General features: G+C 34.1%; 1 protein-coding gene across 1 annotated transcript; it reads right to left on the reverse strand.

Annotated features, from left to right (window-relative positions):
* Positions 1-7639: 7639 nt before the first annotated feature.
* LOC112501056 (beta-xylosidase/alpha-L-arabinofuranosidase 2-like) lies at positions 7640-10443 on the reverse strand. The gene is made up of 6 exons (XM_025104704.1): positions 10057-10443; positions 9608-9895; positions 9343-9512; positions 9166-9263; positions 8319-9083; positions 7640-8202 (listed from the first exon to the last, which is right to left on the reverse strand). The coding sequence occupies exons 1-6, from the start codon at positions 10279-10281 to the stop codon at positions 7640-7642; spliced, it is 2109 nt and encodes a 702-aa protein (XP_024960472.1). The 5' UTR covers positions 10282-10443.
* Between the last annotated feature and the right edge of the window lie 802 nt (positions 10444-11245).

The following is an 11245-nucleotide window of genomic DNA, read 5'->3' on the forward strand; positions in this document are numbered from 1 at the left end:
TGCAGGTGTTTAGGGTCATTAGATTTGATCTCAAAGGTGTTTTAGTTAGATAACACCCATAGCCACGGAACCTTGGTACCCCAGAAAAAAACAAGAATAAGGGAAATGGATGTGTTATATTTACCCGATTATTCGTTCTAAATTAATATTGTACCTTACCTGTGTTTATTCATGGGTCACCCGTGCAAATAACATAATCGTAATTAGAATTTCAACATTTTTATTTATTAGATATATAATGGGAATTGATAAACGACACGATAAATACGATATACAAGTCCCAAATATGTTCAATTGTGTATGAACTATCCAAAATGACAGAAATACGGAAACAATCGGATCCAAAAATGATGCAATATCTCAAACATGTCGCGACTATCCATAAGTTTTGTTTTTGGAACGACCAAAGCGACGACATAAAGTTTATATTATTAAAATGTTTATCTTTTTTTAAAAATGAAAAAAAAAAGATTTTAGCTATATATAGAAACGATTTGTCATAGCTAAAAGATCAATTTTAAATTTATTAACGACGTTTATTTCTATCAATCTACCCCACAGACACAACTGTCGTCGTTGTACGCTTTAATTTTTTCCTCTAAAAAGTTTTCTTTTTTGACCTAGTTTATATCTTCTGATCCATTTTCCACCCGGTGCCACTCCTCCGCTAGCTATTTGCACTCCATTTTCCATGTTCCCGTATTAGATTTGTAAGCAAATGGTGTAGCATAGTAAATTGGAAGTCTTGACATTGTTCCAAAATTTTTGTCTTTAACCAAGAGACATGTTGTGGCTTATGAATTGCATCAAGTGTTTGTTGTAAATCTATGTAAAAAATGTCTAACACTCAATGATTATTTCATTCTTTTAATATAATCAACCTTTTTTTAATCTCTCTTTTTACCTTATCCATTTTAAAACACCGTAAGAATGATGTGTCAGGTTGCCACTGCTTCATTGTGAAATATGAACGATATTCTATTCATTCTTGCCGATATATTATTATGTTCTTTTGCAAGTTTGCAACTATAGCCCACCCCCATTAATCAACATCAACATCAAGGTCAGTGGTGCACTATGATATTTCAGTATAATAATCAAAAGATACAAAGAAATTGTTGAAGTGAAAAAACCTCAGACGATACAGGAGATATATTGTTGATGCACTATGAACATCAATTAGGGATGTCGTACTTGGAAATATTTACAATGAAATTGACATGTCGGTCGTAGAAAATAAGAACAAGTATTTTAGTATTTCTCTCTGCCTCGTGTAGCTTCTGAGGATTCCGCAGGTGTTTCTTGAGGTCTTCTGGTCTTTTACAGGTGATTCGTTGAGTGGTCCAACGATCGAATTTTAATATGCGACGAATCAGAATAATCCGGGGCATCGAGCGTGGAAAATGGGAGACTTGGGATTGGACGACAATAAAGATCGTCAGTGCACTATGGACGTCAAACGTGGATGTCGTCCTTACTAATAAAGATTACAACGATAGGTCGCGGGAAACCACGACGTGCCATGTGAAAACTAAGAAAATAACAGTCAAGTCTTCCAAATATTTTTGTAGATTATTCTTCGTGCGGTAGCTTGTGTCATTGAGTATTTGCATACTTGAAGAGCATTAAGTAATAGTTGAATGTAGTCGAAGGATTCTCAAATGTGTCCTTTGCTTGAGTGCATTTGGTTCTTTTGTAGGTGCCTAGTATAACGACGGTTGACAATGGTCGTTCTCAAAAGTGATTTAAGTCGATATCGGTCATGCTTTAGTGATGAATGTAATATCGGTCGTCAATTACCCTTGGTGCATTGATGAAACAAATTTTCAGTACTTATGAATTATGACCTGCATTTAATAACAAAGATAACGGCTGTCGAGGAAAATAAATGTTATTCATCATCCAAGATAAACTAATATTAGAGTTCGTCGTAGGAAATATTATGTCGAAGATGTCAACTATCTTTAGTCGCTTCTCCTGGTCATCATAATAATAATCACCATGGGTCCTGTCGAGGATATTTTCCATGTCGATCATGGGTGTGATTTTTTACCCAAACAAAATAGTAAGCAATATTATAGAGCGAACAATCAATTAACTATTTACATTGTTATTGTTCTCCAATGTAATCAATTAATACATGTATGTGCTCTTAATATAATACTAATTTTCTTAAGTCATTAGGTACTAAAAAAATATCTCTTATTTACTAATTCTTTAAATTACTATAACTAAAAAAAATTGGGTCCCTATTTGTTGTGGGCCTTAGGCGTGCGCTGTCCACCTCCCTCCAAAGGACGACCCTGCATTTCAGTACAAAAAAAATCTATAGGTATTTTTTACAATATCATTATTAGTTTGTTCGTTGATTCTTTGCTTTAACGGCTTGTATTTGAGTCTTATTATAACTAATTTTTACCCCAAATTTTTTAAAACATAATAAATCAAAATTAAAAGCTAAAAAACTAGGGAAATTGGTAAATGTTGGATTTTCAACCCACGTTTGAAAGGAAGAAAAGACCATGCAAACCAACTATGTCACGAGAAACTTGTTTCATTATTGTAGTTTTAGAAAATATAAGGGCACTCAATAAAACGATATGGTACCATTCTCTTAGAAACATAATTTAGGGGCTGTTTACTTGCGGCTTAATTATGCTTATTGGTTTATCTGGCTTATTCGCACAACTCATTTGGGTTGTTTACTTACGACTTATTCGCACAGATAGAAATGGCATGTCATCCCCATTCAACCACAAAAATGACACATCTACCCCTTATTTAAAGCACTGCCTCCTTCCCAAATGAGACATTCCATCGTCAGCCTTTTTATGATTTTTTTGATGTTCAAATAATTAATATTGGGAGGTAAATCAGTCATTTATGTTATTCAGACTGTTGGTTCAGATAACAAAAAGTAAACAACATCCATTTATCCAAAAAGACAAATTTATCCAAACACACAATTTTTTCCATACATGACTTAATAAAAAAATTTGGTAAACAATCTCTTATTCGCATTACAACAAAGCCAAAAATGGTGGCTCATGCCAAAATATGCCCTTGGGTACATCCCGCAAACATATGTTGTAAGCATGTATGCAGTGGCGGATCTAGCTTGTAAAAGGTGGGGGGAAAGGCCCCCACTAAAAAATTAAAAAAAATGAATTTTCTAAGGGTAAAAGTTGTTTTTTTTACTTTCTACCATGGTTTTCCTCCGTAATTTCTTGTTAGGCCCCCACCAACTAAAGAAAGTATCTTGAAATCAACCAAAAAACTGAAAAGTTTCTCAAAATTGATAAAAAAAACCCTTAAAAATCCCTCGAAATAATCCAAAAAACTTCAAAAATCTCTTGGAATGGTGGAATAAGGCTAAAAACACATCGGACGACTTTGTGGGCGTTTAAGCTACCTTAAAGGTGCCCCCACTAGACCAAAATCCTGGATCCGCCACTGCATGTATGCATGCACGTGTAAGCCTTACGGCTAAGTGAATATCAAATCAGTATGCATGTCGGCAAAAATGGCCCTCCACAAGAAGTTTAACATGTTTACAAAATCCTCATGCACAAAAAACAACTTATAATATATTGAGATCCCATCCAATGTGACCATGGACCATTCGGCCATATATGTTCGACTAGGTGATTAGCCTAGCCCCATTTTCCTACTTGGCTAGCATCCACATAAATTTGCACATGTACAATTGTACATCAATACTCAAAAACATTTCAGTGTTAGAAAAATAATCTACAAGGCCCAAATTTTTTTAGAATGTGAACATTTTTAATAAATTAAACATTTGTAATATAATATTATCATTATCTAGTATCAAGGTATGTGCATTATAACGTTATATAATCACATGTAATAAGATGTTGTGTGATCGTAAAAAAAAAACATTGAAGCTATTGATGTAAAAGAACCGAACGTTCAACAAACAATTTGATGAAAAGTTCGTTTATTTAATAAAATGTATGAACATGAGCACATGTTAAGTGTATTTTATGCACCTAACTTTGTATATTTTAGTTGTGTCTTGTGTACTTTTATAGTCTTTACTTAAAGTCTTTCCATGCATCTTTTATTATTTATTTTTTTCCATTTTCTTCTTTGACCACGGTTGGAATGGTTTTTGGAATAGTTTCTACGCTTTTGGTATATTTTGTGCAGATTATACGAGGTATTGAAGGCAATATGATGAATGGATCAGAAGTATCGGAGAGCGATACCAAGAAGAAATGAAGAAAGAAGAAGTTTTTACCCATGAAGATGAAGGCTTGGAGCAAAAAGTTGACAAATTGAAGATCGGAGGTCCTGTCACGCTTCACGAGCACAAAGGATAACCTTCAGGGTCGCGAAGAAAATCCCTCATAGATGAAGACTTACACCATGTTTGCTTTCACGGGCGTGAACCCAACCTTTCATGCTAGTGAATCATGTCTGAAAAAAACTTAAATTTTTTGTTTGCTTTCACTCCCCTGAAGGGGTTTCTTCTCGGTCGTGAAAGGCGTCTACTAGCCGAATTTTGAAGGGCTTTTTGGTACTTTTGGCTTACATTTTTATTGCTTTTTAGGGTTTTTTTTTTCTTGGGGAATTGACCGACAATTCCTTGAGAACACAATTTCTTTGGTTTCTCTTAAGTTCTTGGTCGACTTTTTCAATTCTTAGGGAAGAAGATTCGAACTTGAAGCTTATGCAATTGGATTCCTATTGACATCCGGTTTCAGATACATTATTAAGTATCTTCTTCCCTATCCCCTCCCCTTTAGTTTATATTTGGTTACTTCATGTTTTGTTCGAATTTTATTACTTAATGTATAGTTCTTTGAGTTTTCTTCTTCAATCCTTCTATGTTCTTGTTAGTATTCATCAAAGTTTCAATTTTTCTGCACTTCTCTATTCTTTACTTCATTTTTTTTATGTTTATGCATCTCTACTGCCGACACTCAAATTTATTTTACCGCACTTGATATATATCTTTTACGATATTCGGCATATTAGGTTAGACTGGTTAATTTTGTGCATACGTTCATCTATTTATTCAATTCTCATCTTTGTTCTTGGTCAATACTAATTGTTACTCGGTCACGTCTAATGTAGTTATCTCGCTAGTTAGTTTTGTCCCACTTTCTTTAATTCTATTGGGATCTAGAGAACAGAATCATCTCTTGGTATTAACTTAGTATTCGTCTTATTGGGTAATCATCGCTTAAGATTGAGATTTTGGTATTAACCAATTGTTCTTAAAACGGATGTTGGATTTTAATCCATTTTGATTCTAACACAAACTTAGAGTTGATTTAATTGGGTTTTCATAAAAGATTTAGTTAATTTGATTAGTTTTTTTTTATGAAAACGAAGGTTTAGTCTTCTACTTCGATTAAATTGATTGATCGCAACGATCCTAACATGCAAATAGTTATGGACGTTGGCTGAGAAAATATTCGTTTTAAATTCTAAAGTTTCTTCCTAACATACATATATTGTAAAAGTAAATATATGTTTTGGTTTAGAAAAACTTTTCCACCTCGAAAGAGGGTTAAAGTAGTTTGACACACCAAATGGTCTTTGGCCTAGTGGTATGCGAGTCATTGGCCTCCTAGGAGGTCAAAGGTTCAGACTTCACCATAAGTGAGGAGGGTATGTATGTTTATTTGTTCTATTAGCCGTATATAAATATCATATACTTAAAAAAGTAGTTTGACACAACGAATTCTCACTATTACCAAGATTCAAAGTTGACATTACTCAGTGTTCTTTATTTTTAGTTGTAATTCGTTTTGCTTTTAGTTCTTTCTGGCTTTACCTTTTTCCCTTGATCTCGTTTATTTTTTGTTCAGTTAGTCTAATAACCAAATCAATTATCTGATTCACATAACTAGACCATAATTATTAAGTGGGTATTGTTTATTAGACCGTTACCTCCATGTGATCGACCATTATACTACATAACCCGTACGCTTGTGGTATAAATTTAAAACACATCAATAATTTTTTTGGTATGACAAGGCCTAGAGATCCACAAGGCCCAAATTTTTTTGGGTGTGAACATTTTAAGAAATTAAACATTTGTATTATACATTATAGTATATTAGAAGGGTCTTCGTATAATATAGCGAGATATATCTTAATTTTAGTGTTTTTTTTATTATTTATCTATGTCGATATAATACGGTTTTTAGTGGTTTTGAGAAAGCGATAATGTTTTTATTTTTGAATAAAATATAAATTTAAATATATCATAAAAATTTGGAAAAAATATATATCGATATTAGTATTAAATTTACTATTTACAGTTTTGGTTTTTTGTTTAATTTTAATTCAATATTTTATTTATAATTTGATTTAGATTTAATAACGAAGTAATTATTTATCGTTTAATAATATAATTTTTATAAAGATATTAATTAATGATTATCCTAATTATATTTTAAATTTTTTATTTTAAAATGAGATGTCTATCATGTATTTGATTATGTTTATATATAGTTAGTTATACAAATTCAAAAATGAAGCTTTAATAAATTGTACTTACGTTGTGATCTTGAATTTTAAGTAATATGCATTAATAAACCGTAGTTTATGCATAAAAAATGGTTTTTAAGAATTTTTGTCAAATATTTTATAATATAATATAGATAATATTGTCACATATTTAGTATTAAGAAATGTGCATTATAACTTTACATAATCACATGTAATAAGATGTTGGGTGATTATAAAAAGGCATTTATTGGTGTAAAAGAACCGAACGTTCAGCAAAACCATTTGATATGAAGTCGTTTATATTCATTCATTTAATAAAATGAACGAACATAAAGACATTTTCAATTTGTTTGGTTAAATGAACGAACATGAAAGAATGATCTTTACGTTCATTTTTGTTCGTAAACGCCCATTCATTTATGTCCGTTATTGTTTGTTCATTTATGTTGGTTTATGTTTCTTTGTATATATCAATATATTTATATATTATGACATTAATTCGTTTGTATTAGTTGGATTTTACATTTTGTTAAGTTATTTTTCAGGAACGAAATGATGAGTAATGTTGATTTTTTTTTTGTTCATTTATGTGTGTTTATGTTCATTTATGTTGGTTAAATTCAATTACGTGCATTTGTCATCTTAATGAACGAACATAAACGAACTCAAACTAAACAAACACATTTTCTTAATAAACATGAACAAAAGATTCCGTTTGTATCATTAGTGTTCCTTCGTTTATTCAGTTAAGCTAAATGAAGGAACACGAAGAAACCTCCGTTCGTGTTGGTTCAGTTTATTTACAACCTTAATTGTATTTTTTTTTTATTAACATGAATATCCAATCCGCTATGTGAGCCGACTAATAAGAGGGAAAATAGATTAATATCAAATATTTTGGGAAGAACAATCTCTATAGAAATAGAAATATAATTCAAATAAAATAAAATCTATAAATTTCTAAGATAATATTATTTGCACGGTTAATTAAAGAAAACGATAAGGTACAATTAAAACGAATAATCGGGTAATTATAACACATAGATTACCCTTATTCTTTTTTTGCGTACCCATGGTTGATCCGTGGCTATGGATGTCGTCTAAAACATCCATGAAATCAAATCTAATGCCATTAACTAAAAAACACTAATCAAATCTTGAGGCTTACGGAGTGTTCGACGTCTCCAATTTGAAGACCATGTTTCCCTAATGGAACCTTCCATTTACCATCTTCATCAACCACACTCAATTGCTTGCAAACATCGATCTTGAAGCTAACTGAAGTTCGCTCCCATGGACTCAACTTGATCCTCTTGAAATCCACCAACTGCTTGGTAGGTGAATTATGGATCACAGGAGGAGGGTTAGAGAACAACAAGATGCTGTGGCTTCCAGACATCTTTCCTATATTCGTTACCATCATATTAACATCGAATGTTAAGCCATTGCAAACATCGTCCGTTGCATCAATCGAGTCGATGGTAGATGACGAGTTGTTCAGTGGGATTGAAACAGTCTTGGGTGCTTTAATGAGACGATGGACGTACAATGAGTAACTGAGTCCGTACCCGAAAGGGTAAACAGTTTCGCCTCTATAGAACCGATAGCTTCGACCTGGGTGGCCTGTGGATGGGTCTGGTCTCATGTTCATGTTGTCCATAGGAACTGACATCAAATAGGATCGTGGATACCATGTCATGGGTAGTCTTCCACCTGCAAATATACAAACATCCAGTTAAAAAACGCTCGAGAATCAAACGGGTTTCACTTTTTAGTTTAGTTGTGTGATTGATATGAACATGAGTAATTAAGCAATCACGAAAATGTACCTGGATTATAACGACCGAAAATGACATCAGCCATGGCAGCTCCACCTTCTTGGCCAGGAAACCCGACCCACAAAATGCTAGTGACCTTAGGGTTACGTTTCGCAAAACTAACATCCATTCCACCTCCAGACATTATGACAAGAATCACCGGTCCTTTAGCTGCATATGCGACTTGGGAAACAAGAAGGTTTTGTTGTCCAGGAAGAACTATATCCATCCTATCTAGACCCTCGGCTTCTACGGAAAGATCTGTACCCATGACTAGAACCACGGCGTCTGCAGCAGCCGCAATGCTCCTTGCCTTCTCGAAATAGGAGGTAACGTTACACAACACATTTTCACAGCCTGACTCGAATACAGTTTGGACCGATTCTGAGAACGCTTGTAGAGGACTTGTGTATTTGCATGGAATCCCTGCATAGTTGCCAATCATGGCTTTTGTGGCATTTGCATTAGGCCCGATTACTGCTAGAGACTTGATGTTTGTTGGACGGAGTGGCAATGACCCTAAATTGTTCTTAAGCAACACAATGCCTTGTCTAGCTGTTTCACGGGCTAGTTCCTGGTTAGCCTTGGTGCATATATCTTTCTTTCCCAAATTTCCATACATTTGCTTGCTTGGGTGACCATCAAAGAACCCGAGCCTCATAAGTGTCGCGAAGTTGTTCGTAACAGCCCGATCCACCACTGATTCATTCACGAGACCCCTCTTTACCGCATTTTCTGTGAAGTTCTTTAGTGAATCCCCACAGTTGAGATCCAACCCTGGAAACAATATTATTTTTGCAAACACTTAGTATATACGAATTGTAATGCATAAAGCACAAAACCGGCTTTTGTCGATCACCTGCTATTAAAGCATCCGCTGTAACTTCCTCGGGTGTTTTAGCCCAACGTTGGTCTTTGAACATGATTATTAATGAATCACAATCGGAACTAATGTATCTGTAAAACCAAACATTCAGTAATTATGCATTGTTTGGTTTCATTCATAAACAAGGCACGGAATGGATCGAAAAATTACCCATTTAATTTCCATTCACCCCGGACAGTGTCTTCCAAAAGCTCCTTATCACCACAAGTTGGTATGCCATTAATTTGGTTGAAAGAACACATAATACTTGCAACATTTCCATCCAAAACACAGCTTTTGAATGGAGGGTTATATGTATCCTCCAAATCTTGCTTTGTTATCTTCAAAAGAAAGAAAAAGATGTCACCTTTCAAACTTTTGATTTATAAACATATATACCGCAGATGTTATATTTCGATAAGAAAAATAAACATACAATGGCATTGAAATGGAATCGATCGACGCTAGTCCAATTATCAAGATCATAGGCAGTGTAGTGTTTACAGCAAGCTCCGATCTTGAGACGATCTTTATCGCCATCATCTCTGTCTTGTAGACCTTTAACATAAGCGACTCCAAATATGCTGGATAAGAGTGGATCTTCTCCTGGGGTTTCCTGCCCTCTTCCCCATCTGGGATCTCGGAAGATGTTCACATTTGGTGACCAAAATGTTAGTCCTGCAACACCAGTGTTGTACATTGCTCTAGCTTCATTCGAGACCACCTATGCTCATCAAGATTGTACATAATGATGATTATGATCCAGAAACATATATGTATATATATATATATATATATATATATATATATAATTGAAGCAAAGAATCTTAATTAAGAGAAACCCAACCCATATGCGTAAAATTAAAGAACAGGCATTATTGATACCTTTCCAAGAATGTTGAATAGAGATACATTGAATGAGGCTGCAGTGAGGATGACTACAGGGTAACTAGTGGCTCCAGGGACTATAGTCTTGTTGAACCAAGTCGCAGGTCCAGTGTCAGAAACGCCATGTAAAGCCTCCGACCACCACCCATAATGCGGTATCCCAAGGCGGTCGATGCTATCGGCTACACTCACTATGCTTCCTGCCTTTTCTTGCAATGACATCCTCTTCACCAAATCATCGACCCTCGTTTTCACATCCAGTGACTTATTACAAAAGGCGTAGTTCTTCAAGCTCGGATTTTTATCGATGTCGCAGGCATAACTAGGAGAGTATTGGGCCAAAACAGATAAGGAACCGAAGAGAAGAAAGACAAAGATAAAAAGAAGTGGTTTGTTTTGAGAAGCCATGGATAGTAGTAGAAAGAGAAGTGAGACAGATGAAGATGAAGATGAAGGTTGTGGAGATGGGTATTTAAAGGAGGAATTGGACAGCTTAATTAGTAAGCATGGTTATCGGGGATTAAGACTATGTCGTAGTGTCACCGTGTAAACATGAGTGTTTGAGGTGGTTATTTCTTACTACAAGTATGATTCAAGATCTGAATGCCAACTTTTGTGCTATTCAACCACAATTTGTAGCTCGTGTTTTTCGTATCTTACACAACCAAATTTACTTCTTTTCACAAGAATTATTTTTTTAACTTTTATTTTTATTATTCCATTTTAATTTTATTACACAATTAATACCAACAATAATAACACCAAATTTCAGATGTTTATTCGTATCATCAAATCTCATAGTAGATTAGGATATATTGAAGCTTTGTGTTTATAATGAAACCGTATCGATGATGATCGATAATGTATTTTTCTCATTAATGTCTTTTTATAAATTATGAACTACATGTTATATTGATACATCTTAATTTTAATGTTTTGTTTTATTTTTTCTGTGTTGAAATTATACACTACTAGAAAACTGGTCATTTCTGGTGCAATTTCCGGCGGACGGAATCCGACGATAATATACCAGTGGATTTCCGGCGGACTTCAAAAAAGTCAACTTTTGTTGACTCCCACCGGAAATCCATCAGTAAAAGTATTTCCGGCGGATTTCATAATTACTTAGTTTAATCTTGTATTTAGATCTAATTACAACAATTTACCAGCGGATTTCCGGCGAATA

This window comes from Cynara cardunculus (assembly GCF_001531365.2).
Source record: "Cynara cardunculus var. scolymus isolate 2C chromosome LG 17, CcrdV1, whole genome shotgun sequence".
Lineage (NCBI taxonomy): Eukaryota > Viridiplantae > Streptophyta > Magnoliopsida > Asterales > Asteraceae > Cynara > Cynara cardunculus.